General features: G+C 39.4%; 1 protein-coding gene across 15 annotated transcripts in view; it reads left to right on the top strand.

Moving 5' to 3' along the window:
- Positions 1 to 21,640, top strand: part of ptprfa (protein tyrosine phosphatase receptor type Fa) — a 167,804-nt gene that overhangs the window by 144,825 nt on the left and 1,339 nt on the right. For 9 of the 15 annotated variants that reach the window (XM_056750937.1, XM_056750945.1, XM_056750944.1 and 6 more), the window contains 15 exons: positions 2,872 to 3,029; positions 4,198 to 4,209; positions 4,364 to 4,476; positions 7,926 to 7,958; positions 8,516 to 8,613; positions 11,205 to 11,328; positions 11,511 to 11,686; positions 14,319 to 14,438; positions 15,262 to 15,416; positions 15,525 to 15,810; positions 16,818 to 16,996; positions 19,788 to 19,914; positions 20,383 to 20,508; positions 20,590 to 20,744; positions 21,343 to 21,478. In XM_056750937.1, the coding sequence (XP_056606915.1) occupies positions 2,872 to 3,029; positions 4,198 to 4,209; positions 4,364 to 4,476; positions 7,926 to 7,958; positions 8,516 to 8,613; positions 11,205 to 11,328; positions 11,511 to 11,686; positions 14,319 to 14,438; positions 15,262 to 15,416; positions 15,525 to 15,810; positions 16,818 to 16,996; positions 19,788 to 19,914; positions 20,383 to 20,508; positions 20,590 to 20,744; positions 21,343 to 21,478 (1,998 nt within the window). The remainder of the gene's footprint in view (positions 1 to 2,871; positions 3,030 to 4,197; positions 4,210 to 4,363; positions 4,477 to 7,925; positions 7,959 to 8,515; positions 8,614 to 11,204; positions 11,329 to 11,510; positions 11,687 to 14,318; positions 14,439 to 15,261; positions 15,417 to 15,524; positions 15,811 to 16,817; positions 16,997 to 19,787; positions 19,915 to 20,382; positions 20,509 to 20,589; positions 20,745 to 21,342; positions 21,479 to 21,640) is intronic. The other 6 variants (XM_056750949.1, XM_056750948.1, XM_056750947.1 and 3 more) reach the window with 3 other exon arrangements.

Below are 21,640 nucleotides of genomic sequence, written 5' to 3'. Positions count from 1 at the left end.
TGCTCTCGTCCTCATGATCAGTTACTCTGGGTTAGAGGTCTGCAGCTGTGAGCTCTGCTGGAGTCGAGATGAGAGGAGAACGGAGAAAGCTAGAGGTGAAGAAAAAAATGAGAGGAGAGATGAGAAGTGGAGAAATTAGAAAGAGGGGAGACGGGGGCTGGTGGAAGCACAGTCAGTGCTGCTTTGTGTGTTGTGTTGGTAAACAGACTGGTGAGTGTGAAATTGGATAAAAGAAGAGGATAGCAAAACTACAGCTGCATTTAAAGAAAAACAGATTAGGGGAGGAGATGAAGGAAACGCGTGAGGAAGAGATAGATAGAGACATCACATGAAGAGTCGCAGACGGGAGTCTTGAAGATGGAGGAGAGTGAAAACACATGACTGTGAAGCACACGCACACACATGAACATGAATAAGTAAATAGGCTTCGAGTCAGTGAGAGATGCATTACTCACGCTGTGGGATGCGCTTCTGTCTGATGGAATGACGATTAAATTGATCACTCTGAAAGTTTCCCACTGAGAGATTCTCACAGGCCTTTTACATGCTTTCTCACTGCACTACTTCTGCATCCCTCCAAACGTTCTGTCTGACACCTGCTAGAGAAAGAGAGAGAGAGTGTGTGTGTTCTAAAGAGGGAGAGAGAGTGTGTGAGAGACATTCTGCATGCCAGAAACAGAAGATCCTTCTCTGACACCCACTGCCTCACTTTCTACTTAGTCAATACCTTAAAGGCACAGTTCAGCCAAAAAAGAAAATGATTCCATCATTTACACAAGTTTGTGTACTTTCAAACTTTCTTTCACTTTCTTTCTTCCGCAGAACACAAAATAAGATATTTTGAAGAATGTGAGTTACCGAACAATATCCCTCTATTGAACTCCATTGTTTGGACGCCAGACATTTCTCAAAATATCTTTTTTGTGTTTTATAGAAGAAAGATTCATATTGTCGCTGTCCTTCTGAAACCTCTGATGTCCAAATGTGCTGTTTTTCAGGAAATGGAAAAAACATTATGATTTTTAAACCATTAAATACTGTGTTGTCAAAGTTGACAGGCGCTTTTTAATACTTTTTATTGGTTAGATATATGCAAAACCCAGTGACAAACATAAAGGGTGACGATAATAATGATGATATAAAAAAATCCCGAAATATGAAGATACAAGGTTTCAGAAGGATAGCAACGATACACAAATTTAGAAATGAGGGTTAAAAAACGATCACAGAATAAAAAAATATATATTAAAGAATTTCTGGAAAATGATACTATTGGAAGTCGGGTTGCAATATTACAAAATATATCGTGGCTCTCCTTCTGAAACCATGGATGTCCAAATTCTCCGTTACTCTGGACATTAAAAAACACTGTACTTTTTAAACCATTTCATACAGTATTGTCAATGTTTAACACTTTTATTGGTTAGATATTTGCATAACCCAGTGACAAAAATAAAGGGTGACTAAAAATAATCATTTATGGAAAAGCAAAAAACTAAATATGGAGATACAAGGTTTCAGAAGGACAACAGCAATATTCTGAATTGTACCAAGAACTATCATAGAAGTGGTCCAGGCACATAAAGATTCAGCAGAGTGTCATGTGCCCTCTGACTGCCGCAGTCCTTTTAAGTCAAAGTCCTTCAATCCAATTGTATGTACGAGTAGAATGCACAGACTACATAGAATACAATAGACATCACTGCATCAAATATCAAATATTTTACAAAATGACAAAAATGTACAGGAATGACCAAAAAAGTAGGATGGATTCAAACTTGAATGTGAGCTGGTGAATGTGCACGGAAGGCCAGTGAAAATGTGCTAATGGACTTGATTCCCAGGGAGTTAAAAAGCACGGCTAGTATAGTAAGTCATTTGGATAAAAGCATCTGCCAAATGAATAAATGTATTTCACACATGGTGTCCAAACTCATAATTCATAAACTGTACGATGTGACATCAGGACAGTGGAGGCGAGGATTAAAATGAGACGTCGGAATTACAAACAGAAGATGTTGTCTATATGTGCATGTGCCATCTGGGCCTCGTTTTTATTTATTCATACTCACATTACTCAAAGTCATTCCAAATGCGGTTCTATACAGTATCCAAACTAAAGTGACGGGGTATAAAAATTCAAACATTTGTGGCGAGCTCCTGTAATGACTCACATGAGTTCTGGGCAGCGGCTGGGTCTTTGGTTCCCGCAGTGGTTTCAGGTGGGAGTGCAGAAGGTGTTGCGTTGATGGGATTTGTCTCAGCGGTCGATGATGCGTATCATTCGCTTCTCGGCAGGATAAAGGAGGTTACTCCACCCTCAGCCCTTTCTCTCTCTCTCTCTCTCTCTCTCTCTCTCTATCTTCCGCTTTCCATTCCTTCTGTCTTGTGTGCACCCTGCTGTGCTGTCTAAAAGGTGTTACTAAGGCGATTCGTTTCCTGCGCTCGTGGAAGAAGACCAGCTTTGGTGCTGCTTTGAAGATTTTGAAGGGTTTCCTATGCTCTGTTGAAACGCACTTTAAAAAATCCTCAGTGTATCTGTGACCATTAAACATCATTAAAAGATCACTGTACAGGGGACACATGGTCGCCATGCCTCTCATCTCCTGTTTAACACCCCAAATTCACCTGTTTACCAGTTTGAAATTGGCACATTTTGCATTTTATATTTCACATATAGTTTTTCTAAGAGGTATTAAAGGAAATGACACTAGTTATTTTTATGAATTTATGTTGATGCATTGATTCAAAACTATGACCTTTGCAATCCTAACACAATGCCAATAGAGCTACATGAACTGTATTCAAGCAAGATTGAACTCAGTCCTGTTGTGTCTGTTTGATTCGGTCTTTGTTTTTGTATTCGCGCAGATGTTTACCGTGAGTCCATACTCTGAATCCATGATGGTGAAGCTCCACAACGGGATGTCCCGTCACGTGGAAGACCCAGAGATGCTGTGGGTGATGGGACCTGTGCTGGCCGTCGTTCTCATCATCATCATTGTTATCGCCATTTTGCTCTTCAAGAGGTATGATCTAGAACAACTCCTTTATATAGGTTTATATATAGAAGCAAACCTTATGTGGCCCAAACTTAACTTCTGTTAAAGTAGTGGTATAAATTGACTAAGATCGACCAAATGTACACCTAAGTAAGTGCGTACCTGTCAGTACAATTGCTTTGGAACCTGATGTTCCAAATATGGTAAGAGGCGTAACATTTCCGTCACACGCTTGCATTATTCGACCAATCACTACGCACAGGTTCACTGGCCAATCATAGCACACCTCACTTTTCAGAGCGATGAGTTTTGTAAAAAATCTACACATTTCAGAGAAGCGGGGAAAAGAGAAGATATAAACATGCAGGGTATGTGTAAAATACAGCGTTTTTGTACCTTAAATCGTGTATACAGCTATATATACGTACACGTATTCGTTTTAGCCATTTCATATGACTCTGATTACGACCCAATGACCACTTTTACCGCTATATTGCACTATTTTTTAGAATGATATAAATATAATTTCAGAGAGACGTTAGACATTGGTGACTCACTGTCAGAGTGAAAAAAAAGAGTCATGCTATTTTCGTCTAGAAATCTTATTTCCGTACTGCAGCATTCACATCGCTTACGACAGTCAGCAATTTAGCCGTGTACCCTCAGGCCACGCTTAGGCTTTTGTAATACTGAATGCTAATACAGAACTTTAATGATTAAATAGTGCTACACTTATTCAACCGGACAGCAGAAATCATATTTTCCCTACCCCAAATCTCCAATGAAAATCCAACGAATAAAAAATTTTTAAGACAGCACACCTAAACAAAATTTGATATCTCCATTGTGCCGAGTTCTGCAAGTTGGAGGCATAACAAAAACTGGAGATTAAAACCGTACTTGTAGTCTTAATGCAATCTTTCTTATTAAAAATGTAAGAGAACCAAATGTCCAGAGTTTTAGGTCTTTTGAGACGAGAGAAAACTAATTTTCCAAATGTCAGCAGAGTGATATGAAAGTTAGAAAAGATGCTAAATGACAGATCTTTCTAGTCCAAGAAGGGGTAGAGTTTGTTGAAATGACGCTCATTAGCATTAGCATTTTCACATTCTAACAAAATTTCACACTACACACTTTGCGCTTGTCTCTCTTTCTGATGTTCTGTGTCTTTTTCCTGCCTTTCTGTGGAATGCAGCAAACAGGAGAGGTGGGTATCTTGATTCTACAATTTTGCGCTAGTTGTTTAATAAAAAATGACAGTATAAATGAGACTTCCTAACAGAAACAAACAACAAATTATCTCAAATGTTTACACATCTGCCTGTGTTCATATACTCACATGTCATTTTCTGGCTGGACAGGAAGCGCACCTCACCTTCGGCGAAAGACGAGCACTCAGCTGGAGTTAAAGATCATTTATTGGCTAATTCTTCTGACCCAGTGGAAATGAGGAGACTCAACTACCAGACACAAGGTAATAGACCTAAAACACTATATAGTATTGTTCATATACATTGTTATATATACATCATCTTTCTACATAAACATAAGACTTGACTTTTTAGGGGTGTTTCAAAACCCTAGTGAGTTACTTTGCGGTTGTATGTCTACATAAGCTGCTCCCTTCTGCAGCGGCTCAACGGCAGCGTTAAACAATAGAGCGGTGGAATAAATTAAGTACGTTAGAGTTAATGAGTTAATGCACTTGTAAGTGCACCCCGCTAGGATCAGTCGAGCTGTCTTAATGCCCTGCGTTCTGTGTGAAGGACCCCTAACTGAGACGGAAAGCTATAAGTAAGTAATTTAGTTGTTCATGTCTCCAAGATGATGATTTCATGTCTCTGACAAACAAATAGTACAATATACACAGATGTTGAGTGAAATAGTGCAGTTTTCATTTAAACAATTTTATTCTACTCCAAATTGTATAAATGCTTTTTTGTGTTTTACAGAACACATTTATAATAATAGCTTATTTCGCCAATTTGTATTTTTTTTTCAAATTGAATGAACACTTTTTTGTGTTCAGCATAACACCTATGTTGTCGTACAGTGGACATTACTTGAGGATTTTTACTCTTAAATACTTTTCTAAATACCTGTATTTTATTAGAGTGCTCAAACTTTGAGGGGGAAAATCCTTCACTACATTTTTATACATATATTATACTTTTTACTCTAACAATAAAGCTCACCCACGGTTCAATATGAACCTCGGTTTTTCACCTACGGCTTTCGGTTCGGTTCTGATGGCTTGGCACATTAAAGTGTTTTTCCTTGTTCTATGCTTATGTGACAGGAACAGTAAAAAGCTAAGAAGAAAAAATATATTATACTGAAATTCTCTTTATTTAACTTTACTTATTTTATTTAAGCAAAAATCAACTTGGACAAATTCCTGACTCACAGCAGTTTTTGGTTTACTGTTCATCAACATGCCAGTAAAATAAGCTTCTTGAAGAGGTTTTGCACATCAGAGTATTTAAAATAACGTAATGCAACACTTACGATTGCTGTAATGGAAGTTAACGTGTGGTGCGCAAACACTAGTGCTCAATGGCAAAGGCCAAAGATAATATATTAACACTGTGGGCCACTGCCATTGCAATAAATTGGAAGAAATGCAATGCTAAATAGCTGCCTGAAGGCGCTCTTGCTACGACGTGAATAGAGGGTATGCATCGACGTCACTTTCCAACGTTGTGACACACGCTGGGACACTCTCCCCTCGGTGACAAAGCACCCAGCAAATTGATGGTGCCGTAGACGCTCTTTCTGCATCTTATGGGTGAGAGCAACGCGAGCGTGCCTCTTTTGTATGCAGTGTAAAATCACATTCTTGATGTGCCAAATTCGGAGATTATCACTTTAGTACAACAGGCTTACAATAAAGCCAGCCCGCATCTCTCAACAGCACATTGCTTCTCATTGTGTTTTACATGCATTTATGAAATGTAGTGGAGTGAAAGTATGATATGATGCTTTATAATGTAGTGAAGTATTTATTCCGGAGTAAAAACAGTTTAATGAAGTACAGATACTTAAAAAATGAACTTAAGGAAAAATAAAAATACTTAAGGACTGTCCACCTCTAGTCAATTTGTAATTTTAACACTATGCAATGCATTCTGGGATTGCATGTAGAGCATTTAGATACAAGGTAGCTTCCAAAACAGTGGTTCTCAAAATTTTGGATTCCATGGACCCCCATCCTATAAATAATATTAAAAGCCCCCCTTCCACTAAAAAATATACTGTATTCAATTATTTTTATTTTTTATATAAAAAAGGTCAAATGTGACTCTGGACAACAAAACCAGTCTTAAGTAGCACGGAAACATTTTTTGTAATCGCCAATAATACATTGTAGGGGCAAATATTAAAGATTTTTCTTTTATGCCAAAAATCATTAGTATATTAAGTTAAGATCATGTTCCATGAAGATATATTAAAAAAATCCTACCGTAAATGGTAGAACTTTACTTTTGTGAGTGGATGGCCTGCTACAGTGCCTCAGATTAACAAATTTAAAGGCGATATTCTCAATATTTTGCTTTTTTTGCACCCTCAGCTTTGTAAGCAGGTGTTGTTCCGCCAGGTAGTGTCCTATCCTTATAAACCATATATCAATAGAAAGCTTATTTCTCCAGCTTCCTGATGATGTAAAAATCTCAATTTCAAAAAATGTACCCTTAAGTCTGGTTTTGTCATACAGGGTCGCAAATAATATTATTTTTTTATGTATTTCAGTAATCATTTTGTCTAACCACTGTTCCAAAAGGTTAAGATGTATTTTGAAAAGTTTTGCAACACAAATGAATCAGTTTTAGGTTGGGATACAGTTGTCAGAAGCGCTTTCTAGATTTATGAGTGTGATGGTCAGTCGGAGCTTTGGTGTGAAGACAAAATATTACTCGTACAGATTCACTCTGTCAGGTGAAGGACACGATGAGAAGAACCTGCGAGCTGATCTTTCTCTCTCTCACACACAAACACACAGAATGCTGTGTAGCATCGGATCAGATAACTTCATTCTCCTCCGGATGAGATTTGAACGCTCTTCCAGCCTGAGAATTCATCGAGACGATCCGCATGAGAAAATCTTTATCATTCTCATTCCTTTCCATCCATATTTTCCCCTCTGTGCTTTCTCTTTCTGTCTCTTTCTAGGCACTCTCTCTCTTTCTCAGGGGGAATTTCAGAGCGCACAGATATTTTGCTGACTTCAAAAAGAATGTGATTTTGCCTCAATTGCAAAGTGACTCATGTTCTTATGTCAGACTGTTCCGCTGCCAGCACGCGGGCCGACTGATGCGTGATCTTTCTCGTGGCAAAACGGGGTGGAATATTCATGTCATTTTCTTTAGCACGAAAATTGATTTACTTTGCTCGACAGTCTTCAAATGAGGAGTCTTACTGGCAGTGTTTATTATTTACTTGTGAGAATTTTTGTTTCAAACACCTTCAGGGCGCTTTGATAAATAGGAACTTATCGATAGAAAGTTTTATAATGTTTCCTTGTTGTGCAACAAATGCAGAATATAACTTCAAGGGACAATTGTATACAGATACTCTCTTGACTTCCAGTGACATTAATAGAGAAATGTGCCATTTAAAGGTCCAATGTGTTTTCTTTTTTGAAGCTCTATTGACAGAAATGCAATATAAGGGTGTGTTCATACATGCCATGTTTGGTTCGATTAAAACATACTCTGGTACGATTGCTCTGTACATAACTGTCTTCGGATGTGTAGACCTTACATAATGATACTGCGTTATGTTGTTATTACCTCAGAATGAGTTATTTCTATCTATATACGCCGCGGGTCCCCCTCTATTGAATACGCCATGTTGTTTCTACAGTAGCCCTAAACGGACAAACAGAGCGCGTTTCGTAAATACATTATCTCCTTTTTTCCACAGGATCCAGTGCCTTCAGCTGCCCCGACACCCCAAGTTAGTTTTTGCTTTTGTGTTCCTGTGTGAAATCCCACTTACCTTCCCACCTCCCTCCCACTTGTCCATCAAGACCAAAGCCACACCCACTCCACCACAACGGCTGCTGTCAATTAAAGCTTATCATCTCTCACCTCCTTTCCACAGGCTGTGTGTCTCAAACCTTCCGCCTCTTCTGTTTGGCGGAAGAATCTGAAAACGTGTGGTCCGACTGTAGTCCTTGTGTCATTTACATGTCACGTAAAGGTTGTACAGGATATCATTTTGCTAACGACCCGGAAGCGGTTCATAAACCAGCTTTTGAGCATGTGCCTTCACTGCTTACATCACCGCTAGTTGTCTAGCACATAGCATGATACTACAAGCGTTGTGCTTTGTCCTTTTCTTTCCGTCTCTCTCACTATCTCATTGCACAACCCTTGTGCTCTTTACTCATCTTCTAAAAGATTTTAAACTGTGTGAACTGAACTCTGTTGGATCCTCACGGTACAGCCAATCAAAACAAAACAAGCCCCGTAAAAGATATTTGTCACTTCATCCTCTCTGTTTCCCTGTAGGAATGCGAGAACACCCTCCAGTTTCTGTCTGCGCTTTGGCTGACCACATAGAGCGACTGAAAGCCAACGACGGCCTGTGTTTCTCTCAGGAATACGAGGTAATTTGAGGTGTATACACAAGCCTAAAGAAGAAGAAGACACTGTGGGGTTATTTCTTGTCGTCGAACATCAGATAATTGCATTAAATTATGTGTTTCTACAATAGATAAATGAGGACAATGAGAGGCGGAGAGCACATCTATTATACATATCCACTGCAGCTGGAAAACACTGCAGATGTGTTTTGTGCTACATGTGACCTACATCTAAAGCATAGCAACTGTTGAAGAGACGCTTAAGATAAAGTGAAATAGTTTGCAGAGGAAGGTTTCTCTCAGCTAACAGTATTAGAGCAATGTTCGTGTAGTTTTCAACATTTTAGAAAAGTAAACACTTTCTACTCCTACTTCAATCATGTTTATTTATTATTTATAAAAGTACAATGACTGGAGAGATTTCTTAAATAGATGAAAAGAATGAAGGTATGAAAAGACACTTTGCATAACGTTTCGCTTTATAGCAAAAGGTTGGGACTATCACACATGCATACACACAGCACCATGTGTTTACTCTATCACTTTTTTTTTAAAGATCACACAAGTGTCAACTCATTAACACCCAAAACAGATATCGCTGTGAGCTCTGCACATATGTGCTGATGTAACACTGTAACTTACACATTTCTAATCACAGCAACCCTCTCTCTCTCTCTCTCGCTCACACACACACACACACACAGATCCGCAGAGCTTGAAATTAAAGCTTGAGAATGACTCTATTAGGAGTATAGCAAGTGTGAGAGTCACCTGCTTTATTAGACGTCTAATGCTGCAGTGTGTGTGTAGGCACGCGCATGTGTGTGAGGGTGTTGGAGACAGCACTCAATCGCCTGCTTGAGTTGTTATTGCATGGCGAGCAGCTCATTGGTTAAACAATCAAAAGCTTAATATAGACATCAGATACTAAGGGAGTAAGAGGGATCTAATGAAACATCTAAAGACTTCTATTAGCATGCAATACTAAACAAGATGAACAGGATAAAGAGATGCTCTGATGGGGCTTATGGGGAGAGATGTATGCAAAGATGGACAGAACATGAGACAGAAGGAAACAGATACTTTTTTCTTACAGTCATTTCTTACTGAAAAAAAATGTTTTTGAAATGTTTTTATCTTTTACTTAGTGTGTTAGTGGGAAATATCTATATGGATTTACAATTGCGATAATTTAGTGAGATTTATGGAAATATCTCCATAATTGTGGAGCCCTTTGGTAAAGCATTTGGGGGGGGAGTTATGTACAGGTCAGGTATTTCAATTTAAGTCCTTTCGGATAAATCAACAAATATTAATAATTGTGGTAGACTTGTGCAAAAAGTGTCTCTGTGTGTGTGTGTGCCTGTGTGCGTGTGCATGTAATATAGAGGGACATGCTCAAAATGACTCTGTTTCCTTCACAACCTGTGACAGAAACTCAATGCACCCTCAAGATACAGTGACGCTTCTCATTACAAAACAATAAAACTGCACATCTCACTCATGAACACCACCCTGTGAACACAAACCACCCAACAGGTTTAATTGGTACATAAAATGAACTTTGTGAATGTTAATAACTGCAGAATGCTTTTATAAATAAAACAATCATCTCCAGTGTTCTGCATCATAATAGAAAGAGAACAATTCTACCTAATGAAATGTAAAGCCAACCATACAGCAGCTGGAGTTGAGTGTGAGAAAGTCACACATGCTTCAGCGACGCTATTTAAAACACCCAGAGGAACATGTTATTGTTGAGGGGTTGTGTTTTCGTAGTCAGGAGACTTAACGGAGCTCAGTTATGTTAGTCCGACTTAATCTCGGATGTTTCGTTTAAAATCCCTTGGGAGAAATGAAAGTAATCACAAATGAGTCGGTTGAGGAACAGTGAGGGTTTGAGAGATATAAAATGACTATGGGATTGATAAACTTATACAGTATAATGTAATTGAACATACATTTTGAAATAAAATAGTTATTTCTTCAATTTATATTTTATAGTAGCAAGAAACAAACATGCAATTACACAGAGTAAGGTTAAAAATTATTAATCTTTGGTTTGATCATGTGATCTGCATAAAGAACATTTTCCCAAAGGTTTACCGTGAATTCCCTTCCCATGTTTAAATGGGATTTATACGTGAAAAATTACTGTTTTGTTCATTATAAAAAAGGGGTTCTGTGCCAGGAATAGACAAATCAATTATCCCAAGAGTCACGAAAATGCACTGCAGGGAGACTAGAGAACAGACATGTGCATACAGTACCACCCCTGTGACTCATTATTTCATCACTATGGTAACAGTGATGTAGGTTTAAAGGCTTATGGAGGTCTAAGATGTACTGTAGCGATTTAGACCTGCATGGTCATGTAGTGGAGGGCAGGTCAAGAAATCAGATCTTCCTGCTGTATAGAAAAAAAGACAAAACAACAGGAAAATGAACATCTGAACACACAAACGTCCACATTTACACAACAATAACATGGGAAACTTGGCCTGCCAGTTGCAGTGAGGCAATACAGAAAAGTCGTTATTTGTATAGATTTTAAGTTTGCATGTAAGTTGGTCTATTTTTTCTAATTCTTCCTGTTTTGTCTTTCTGGTTTGCAGTCTGTTGATCCTGGTCAGCAGTTCACCTGGGAAAATTCCAACCTAGAAGTCAACAAACCCAAGAACCGATATGCAAATGTCATCGCTTACGATCACTCCCGAGTCGTGCTGAACCCCATTGATGGTTAGTTCAGAAATCCACACAACTCATTTTGTACGACCTTATGATTTAGGAACGACAGAGTGGCCATCAACTCCACCCTAAGTTCCCCACACACCCATTGCATTTTCATTTCTTTAATATTTTGGCTACCAATAAAAACATAGTTCCTTATAACACATTTGAAAATAAATTCCCTGTTGCAGGCGTACCAGGAAGTGACTACATCAATGGCAACTACGTCGACGGCTACCGCAAGCAGAACGCCTACATTGCCACTCAGGGTCCACTGCCAGAGACGCTCAGTGACTTCTGGAGGATGATGTGGGAGCAAAGGACCAACACCATCGTCATGATGACCAGACTGGAGGAGAAGAGCAGGGTGAGTTGTCTGGTGTCTGCCGAGGGTAACGGAAGAGTTTTGCGAAGGTGGGAGACAGATGGCGTTTAAAATTATTCTCTTTCAGACTGGGTATTAAATTTCCCGGATTATCGTTTTGAAGTTATTTAAACTAACCCGTGATGCCTCTTAGACCAAGATGCAGATGTTATCGTGTCATATTTATGATATCTTTAGTCTCGTGTAGCCAGACTTGACCATTTGGGTAAAATCTGGTCCACTTTGCAGCTGTTATTTTCAGGAACGGACCATCTGACTTGCATATAAAGCGACTTTTATTTGTTTTCTAAAAACCCTCCAGTGCGTTGAATTTCTTTTGAATGTCAAATTTTAGGTTCTGCAGTTGCTGATTCAACAGATGCCTCCAAGCCATTAAAGGGATAGTTCACACAAAAGTAAAATCTCCATGACCCTCTTGTCATTTCAAACATTTAAGACGTTCTTTCTTCCGCAGAACGCAAAAGAAGATGTTTTCAGCACTGCCCCTCATTCACTTCTACTGTATGGGCACAAAACCAATTCAAATGAATGGGGCCCAGTTAACAACACTCTTCAAAATATCTTCTTTTGTGTTCTGCGGAATAAAGAAAATCATACAGGGTTGATATGACAAAAGGGTGAGTAAATGATGAAATATGCTCACCTAAAGGATTATTAGGAACACCTGTTCAATTTCTCATTAATGCAATAATGGTGTTGGTGTAATGGTGTGGGGGATGTTTTCTTGGACCACTTTAGGCCCCTTAGTGCCAAGTGGGCATCGTTTAAATGCCACGGCCTACCTGAGCATTGTTTCTGACCATGTCCATTCCTTTATGACCACCATGTACCCATCCTCTGATGGCTACTTCCAGCAGGATAATGCACCATGTCACAAAGCTCGAATCATTTCAAATTGGTTTCTTGAACATGACAAAGAGTTCACTGTACTAAAATGGCCCCCACAGTCACCAGATCTCAACCCAATAGAGCATCTTTGGGATGTGGTGTAACAGGAGCTTCGTGCATCCCACAAATCTCCATCAACTGCAAGATGCTATCCTATCAATATGGGCCAACATTTCTAAAGAATGCTTTCAGCACCTTATTGAATCAATGCCACGTAGAATTAAGGCAGTTCTGAAGGTGAAAGGGAGTCAAACACAGTATTAGTATGGTGTTCCTAATAATCCTTTAGGTGAGGGTATATTTGAGTGAACTATCACTTTTAAGAAATAAAAAATGTCACGCTGCAATGGGACTATTTCTGTGAAGTTAGTGTTTGCAAAGGCAAGATGTCTGAAGGAAATACAAACATGTGCCTGTCTGTGGATAACATAAGAAACAAATAGAAGTCTTGGACAGGAAGTCATGTGTGTTCAGGAAGGGGGGGGAGTTATAGTCCTCACCTGCTGTGTTGCCAGCTGGTCATTCTGTTTCTTCACCTCACGTTCACTTTACCACTCATATGAATCTTACACGAGCATTCTAATGGAAATGAAATTGTGTCTCGCTGTTGAAGATTATCAGATAGACCTCCGAAGAGAGCTTCACAAGGGTGTAAATCAGGTTTAAAAGCACTCAAATTTTGGCTTCCTCAACAACTTGTGAGCTCATTGTTGATCAGTGTTGAAAGGTTTATGGGTTTTCACCGCAAATCGATTTCTCGATGGAGAAAATAAATGTGATTTTACATCCAGAAACCTGCTGTTGCTCTCTGTAACCACAAATATATTGTGCTGCTTGTTACTGCTGTTCCTAGCCGTGACAGGATTATATTCATTCCACTGCAAGAAAAATCTCACACTTCATAACCGAAATCACAGCTTGAAGGAGTGTGTTGGTGTTAATGTGTCTTATGTGTGCGGGGTGGAATCTAAAAACCTTCCTTGAGGGACATTTAGGAACATCCTTTTGAAAACGTAATAAAGACTAATTAATAACGTATTTTTTTTTATTGTAGTTTCTTTAGGGTTAGATGAAGGGTTATTGTAGTGGTTATTAGAAATAAGAGTAGTATATTCACATTTAGGTGTGTAATAAATTTGCTTACAGCTACACAAATAGAAATACAGAATGCCTACAAAAATGCAAGGAGGTTTTGTGCAGTGCGCTATTAAAACCAATCAAAACAAAGTCCCCACAACCATAGGAAAACCAATGTGTGAGTAGGGGAAAGAGACCAAATTGTACCTGTTCTTTGTTCTAGTTGGACAACAGTGTTTACAGAAGCCCAGATGGGTCGGACTAATGCGCCTGAATCTCAGCCTAACCGGCCATTATTCACACACCCCTCAGTGTGTGTGTGTGTTTGTGTGTGAGTGGACAGGATGTCACCCATGTGTGTTATCAGTGCCTGAGGTTCTGCCACTACTCTGGACATTCTGTAGTGCATGAAGCCCCCATCTGCCCGCCCAGCCAGAGAGAGAGACCCCCAGGCCTAACATACCCATATACAAGCCCACAGATATACACACAGTCCTGCTTTAGTTTCCAATGGGTCAAACAGAACGTTTACAGCACAACACAAGACACTGAATCTGTCTTTCTTCACCGTCCTATATAGTCACGCTCTGACACACTGTAAATCAAGACACGTGATGTTTGAGATGCGTGTGTGTGTTTGTCATTAAAGGTGAAGTGTGACCAGTACTGGCCCAGTCGTGGGACTGAAACATACGGCATGATTCAGGTGACCGTGCTGGACACCGTGGAGTTGGCCACCTATAGCGTCCGAACCTTCGCTCTGTATAAGGTCAGAACTACTTTTATCTTATCAGAGTCGAGAAAATTGAAGTGGAGAGTATTATAAATGCTTAAAGGCAATGTTTTTCACTGTAGCATTTCATTTTTTGAAATTATGCTTATCATAAGAAAAGTTTAGTTTTAACATATAATGATTGTAATAATGTTTAAAATAATATTTTTTTTTTTTTTATTTTGTGACAAAGTTACAGACTTTCAATAATAATTTTTATCACTGTAGCATTTCATTTTGTAAGAACACATATTGTTAGTTTGACATAAAAAACGTTTTATAAATAATATATTTATAATAATAATAATATGTTTTTATTTAATTGTATTCTGACACAATTGTAATAATAATTTTAATATATATATTTCGTTTTTAGTTTAACTTAGTGCAATAAATGTGTATATTAATAATAATAATAATACATGTAATAATAATAGGTTTTTATTGGCTTATTTTGTGACAAAATTGTATACTTATTGTAATAGTTTAGTTTTCCATAATATTATTTCTGTCTGTTTTTAGTGCTTTATCTGCAAAAAAGTATATGTGAAGGACATGTAGATGATCTCTTCTATGATTGGTTAACGTCTCTGAATCAGTATGTCAGGTTGTATTCTGTGCAGCCATGGATGCATAAACGTTAACAGGTTTATGTTTGTGATGTCAGAACCTTGAAGATTTCTGACAGACTCATTTTTGCAGCTTAGTTTCAGTAAATCTTCCGGGTGGACCGGGAAAGGAACATCAAACTCTTATTTCAAAAGAAGAAAATAAATCCTGTTTTCCTTCACATTTCCCTCCCTTTAATGTACTCCTACAGAACGGTTCCAGTGAGAAACGGGAAGTTCGGCAGTTCCAGTTTATGGCCTGGCCGGATCATGGAGTCCCTGAATACCCAACCCCCATTTTAGCCTTTCTGCGCAGAGTAAAGGCCTGCAATCCACCTGACGCTGGACCCATGGTGGTTCACTGCAGGTAGATCACGATCTACACTCACTTTCCACAATAACAGTGTACAAATGTTAAGTGTAGAAATGAATCTGATAAATTAGTCTAAACATGAGTCTGCTCTTGTGTTGGAAGTGCTGGCGTGGGTCGAACGGGCTGTTTCATCGTAATAGATGCCATGCTAGAGCGAATGAAGCACGAGAAGTTGGTTGACATCTACGGTCACGTGACCTGCATGCGGGCTCAGAGGAACTACATGGTGCAGACGGAGGATCAGTACATCTTCATCCACGAAGCTCTGCTGGAGGCGGCCACCTGCGGCAACACGGAGGTCCCGGCACGCAGTTTATACACACACATCCAGAAACTCACGCAGATTCCGACCGGAGATGCTGTAACCGCCATGGAGCTGGAGTTTAAGGTGAGACAAAGTCATATAAAAACGGCAAAGCCTTTCCTGTGTCAACTTTGACCTAAAAGACTCAACTGTGGAGAAATAACTGAATCCAAGTCACATACAAAGTCTTACTGTGGTCACACTTAGTTTGATTAAATGGGTTAAATTGTACAATTTTATCCGACCTCAAATTATTTAATTTTTAGTTGTTAAAGTGGAATCCGATTTAAAATGATTGCATAATTTCAAGTTGTTAAAATGGAATCAGGATCAGAATATTTGAATCATTTCCAAAAGTTAAAATGCAATGTGAAGTAAAATTGTTAAAACATTTATAATTCGTACCAGTTAGGCCACTGTGGATTTATTAGTAAACAAAACAATACAATTTACACTGAAATTCTTTGACAGGACCTTTGCACATTTTACTAAGTGACATTACCTTAAACAAGAAGCTGAGTGATAAACCAGTGAGCTATATCTGTTACCGAAGTGAGGCGTACAGCTGCTGGAAAAGCGCGTGTAAGCTTCTCGCTGCTTGTCTGAGCTTTAACACACTCTGTGAACACACAACAGCTGTCTTCAGGGACGCCTCACAGCCCAAATGATGACGATCAGACACTTGGTGTGTGCTGGATCATTATAGATCCATAGAGAGTATAATCATGTTTCTGATGCTTGATGTTGTGTAAACTCGTTTTTAAAGTGACTGTGTCTGAAGGAGATGATCCATCAGCAGGCAGGTCAGTGCTATAGGATGTTGTATTTTGACACATTTGGGTTTTTCCCTGTATAGCAGTAATGACTTTAGGGGAGACGGGGTGGGGATGTTTACTCCCATGATGGAGTAACCTCGCTGGTGACATGCTGAGTTTTAAATAGCACAAATCTCTAGTTTTGTTTGACGTTGAAGAACAAACGCTGCTCAAAACTGCTTGTTTTTCGGTCACAGATCCACGTCAAATGTTTACAGGGAAGACTGTTTGAAAAGCACACATGTTAACATAAATGATCAACTTTTCCCACAACAGAAACTGGCCAACTCAAAAGCACACACCTCAAGATTCATCAGCGCCAGTCTGCCCTGCAACAAATTCAAGAACCGACTGGTCAACATCATGCCATTTGAGTCCAGTCGTGTGTGTCTGCAGCCAATCAGAGGAGTGGAGGGGTCCGACTACATTAATGCCAGTTTCATTGATGGATACAGGTGAGTGAGAATGTGTCTGTTTGTGTTGGTTATAATATAACAATTTAATTTATATTTATTTAAAATGAATATTCATTTATATTCATATTTTATTGTATATTTATTCATTAAATTAAATTAAAACTAATCAACAGTTATTAACTCTTTGCAGAGGTCTACAGGAAGTTAAATTTGGGCCACATAACGTTTACTGCTGAAACCGTCTATAACCAGCGGTGTATAAAAACAATAGAAGTCTATGAAATGTATTCATGTCACAAAATGTGTGTGTGCGTGCGTGCACGTGTGTGTGTGTGTGTATGCGGACCAAATACCCCCACAAAGATATTAATACCCGTTATTTTAGTGGACGTTTTATTTGTTCCCCGTGAGGATACATTAGACTAAATTGATGAATTTTAATTGAAATTGTGAATAGGACGCAGAATTAAGGTTTCAATTTAATGAAGAATTTAAGTAGGATTGATATGGACCGTTTATCATGAAGAAATTCATGTTTCACAATTTTTACACATTATTGTTTGTCCAATTGCTGTTGGACTCGTTTCCAAAACTGCCACTTTACAGAAAATAAAAAAACACTTATTGAAAAATAATTTCAAACTGTGTTGTCAGTGTTAGCAAGCTCATTTTAATACTTTTTATTAGTTCGATATTTGCAAAACCCACTGACAAACATGAAGGGTAACCAAGAGTAATAATTTAAGGTAAAAAATGAAAAATGAAAATCATGAAAAATGGAGAAACAAGGTGTCGCTCCCACAGAGACGATATCTAACATCATTGATTTGGGCGTGGCTAATTCAATTCAAATGGATTGAAAGGAAGTCCGTTTTTATATTGCTGCCGTCCTTCTGAAACCTTGTATCTACATGTTTGTCACTGGGTTATGTTAACATCACCGATAAAAAAGTAAATAAAAAATAAAGGATTCAAAGTGCTTGTCAACTTGGACAGCACAAAATGTAGTCTTTTCAAAACTACTGTTTTTTCAATCTCCTGAAGACTTTTTACATCAAAGGTTTCGGTAAGACAGTGATGGTATTCTGAATTCTGTCCAATCCTGGTGTGAATGTAAAAAGAAAAATGAGATTTGAGAAAGAAGGAATGAATCGACACACACTGTGCGTCAGCGAATGAAGTATCACGTGTTCTTCTGCTGCTGTGTGTCTCTGTCACTGCCCTCTGTCTGTGTCCCTCCTGCTGGATGTGACAGAGTCACGGCTCATCTCTGAGGTCCCCCTCTGCGTCTCTGCCGCCTTTGTGCTGCTAGTTGTCAGGGCAAATTGCACTTATTGGCAGGACTGTCTATAGCTGAAGCACTATCAGCGCTGGGGAAAAACAGCGCTGGCTGACAGGAGAGGAACAGTTCAGTGGGGGTTTACCCGACATGTGGAGTATGTTCTGTGTGAACTGCTAGATCTGTCTCAAACACACACAATCATACAGTTTGTGTTACAGGTGCATACATACGCTTCACAGGAGGAGTTAGGGTCTGTTTAAAAAGAGTCAACTTTCCAAATAGTTCTCTACCGTACTATCAATCATCAACAAAAATCCCATACAAGCAGTTTTAAAAATATATCACCCTAAAGGATAAGAGCACTTTTTAACTTTTTATTATCGGCTCAGTAGGGATCCATTATTTGATTTGGCTTCATGCAATAAAGCTGTAGTTCCAGTCCTGCGGTATTGTACCTCCACCGCTTCCCAAGGGTCATGTGAGGCGGAGGGCAGAGGTGCGGCGAAAATCTGGACTCATTATTGGCCCCTAATCACATTAACAGCCAATCAAAGAGCTCCCTGGCATCTGTTACCTTACTGAAGCGTAATTGCACTGATCTTGTTTATAATGAAGGACGGACGACGACGAGCTTTCGCTTGCTTTTAGCCTGATGAGCTTCGATGGCATGTGTGGTGGGTTTGAGGGGGCAGTGATTGTGCTTCCTGTCTTTGAATGAAGCAAATGAGTTTCTTTAGACACACCATGGCTCTCTCACTCTCTCTCTCTCTTTCTTTACCTGTCTCTCTCTCCACCCGGATCACAATGATGACTTACAGCATCCACAAGATGAATGCATTCTCCCAGCTTGACATGTGTTGTGCTGTATATGTTAACATGGCCGATTGACTGTTGTGGGCGTTTCCAGTGATGTAAAATTTGTGTTTTATGCAAATGAGAAGTGTAGCAGTGTTATTGTGAGATATTGTAGTGTCTATTTGATACGTCGCCCACATACAGAAATAATATCCAAATGCTGAGAAACGAGGACCTGCAATACTGCAGTCATAAACTCATATGTGTGAACGAGGCACATCGAGGATGAAGGAAGTGCTGAGGAAGATAGATTAGAAATCCTGCACTTTTTCTTTCCGTCTGAGAGAAGCATTCTCTTTATTTATCTGAAGAAACCCTCAGCGGCGAACAGAAGCGCTCACAGCATGAAATCACACGAGCACTAAAAACATCTACTGGTGTCCTCACACAGACCAATGTGACTGTAAACCGCTACTGACAGTCTCTCTCTCTCTATCTCTCCATCTCACCTGTCTCACTCTTCTCTTTCTTCATCTCCTCGATCTTGTACTAGTGTTCTCTCTCCCCTGCTGGCTTTATCTCCACATGTCTGTCTTTTTGGTCGTGTTATGTTGCATCTCAATCATGGAGCCGCAGTGCCTCCTGCTGTCAGCTGAGAGGAACTACTCCATTTCAGACAGCACTAAGGCAGTGAAACCTCATAGTTTGTGTCAAAGGTCGTGTTTTGAAATGGAATGTTTTGTGTTCATTCAGGCAGCAGAAGGCTTATATAGCAACGCAGGGTCCTCTGGCTGAAACCACCGAAGACTTCTGGAGGATGCTTTGGGAGCACAATTCCACCATCGTGGTGATGCTGACGAAGCTCAGAGAGATGGGACGGGTGAGAATGTGACACTGTTTTGCTCTTACTGTCGGTGCATGCATGTGGTTTCAAGGAATTAAAGAAATTGTTGGTAACACTTTCCTTGAAGCATTTATGTATAATGCATTATACAAGTAGTTTTAAAGCATTGCAATGTCTTATAAATAATTGTTATTACATTTAATACATTATAACACTTAGCAATTCATTGTTACACTACACATTTTAAATTTAAATTACAACTACATACAATGCATTACAACACACATTTTGAAGAATTATAATTCATATAATTCAAGTTTAATAACTCTTTATAATGCATTATACATACATGCTTCAAGGAAAGTGTTACCAAATTGTTTTTATAGTACTTACATTATAAAAAACAAAGTGTTCTTTCCAAAGTGACGATATTAAAAAACAAAGCTTTTGAATTCGGGTTTAGATCAAAACAAACTTCTTAACTCCTGTTGTTCTGTCCCACAGGAGAAGTGTCATCAGTACTGGCCTGCTGAAAGATCTGCACGCTACCAGTACTTTGTCGTGGACCCCATGGCTGAATACAACATGCCCCAGTACATCTTAAGGGAGTTTAAAGTCACGGACGCCCGGGTTCGTTTCATCATACTGCAGCTTACAGATCGATTTGTTTTGCTTTAAAACACTAAACCTCTAAATCTCTCTCTCTCTCAGGATGGCCAGTCTAGGACGATCCGCCAATTTCAGTTCACCGATTGGCCGGAACAAGGTGTGCCAAAGACAGGAGAGGGCTTTATTGATTTCATTGGCCAAGTTCACAAAACCAAGGAGCAGTTCGGACAGGACGGACCAATTACTGTTCACTGCAGGTGAGACGGAGGACAAAGTCCTGGAGACTCTGAACACTCTAAATCCAATATTGCATTATGTATTTTTTTTAAAGATTTATTTTTGGCGTTTTTGCCTTTATTGACAGACAGTTATTTTAGAGAGGACAGGAAGCGAAGTGTATGAGAGAGAGGGGGTGGGCTCAGGGAAATGACCACGAGCTGGGATTCGAACTAGGGTCGCCCGGGACGCACCGGCACATTTGTCGGACCACGAACCACTCGACCATCGGCTCCGACCAATATAGGATTTTTATATGTAAATGTTTTTAGCAATAACTTAAGATCTTATGTTCATTTTTTGACTCAGATGACCGTGCAAAATTTGTTTTGACGGGTCATTTTGGGGAAATAACTGACCTTGGAATGTCACGACTGGCCAATTAGAATCAAGTATTCCAGTTCGTCATGTAATAAGTTGTTTTATTTTGACCTTACCAAGCGATTATGAGTTTAAGCTAATATACTGAAATAGCTTCCCAGAGATGGTTGCAAACATGGCCGCTGAGTGCGGCGGCATTTCTAAAGGGACTTTGATGTGTGCTTAAGCATTCTCTCTTTCTCTCTCTCACTCTCTCAGTGCTGGTGTGGGCCGAACGGGCGTGTTCATCACTCTGAGCATCGTGCTGGAACGGATGAGGTATGAAGGTGTGGTGGACATGTTCCACACCATCAAAACGCTGCGCACTCAGAGACCTGCCATGGTACAGACGGAGGTAATCTCACTGCTGTCCTCTTCAAGGACAATTCAGTCATTTTTCACGCTAATCAATACCATTTTAAAGCGATATTTCAATTCTTCACACGGTTACTTGACGTACGCTATGATGTGGATCCTGTTTATGATATGAGTGTTAAGCCTTTAGTGTGCGCCGTTG

Source organism: Triplophysa dalaica, chromosome 6 (genome assembly GCF_015846415.1).
Source record: "Triplophysa dalaica isolate WHDGS20190420 chromosome 6, ASM1584641v1, whole genome shotgun sequence".
Classification (NCBI taxonomy): domain Eukaryota; kingdom Metazoa; phylum Chordata; class Actinopteri; order Cypriniformes; family Nemacheilidae; genus Triplophysa; species Triplophysa dalaica.
Note: the sequence above shows the minus strand (reverse complement) of the source record. Positions and strands in the feature narration are given on the sequence as shown.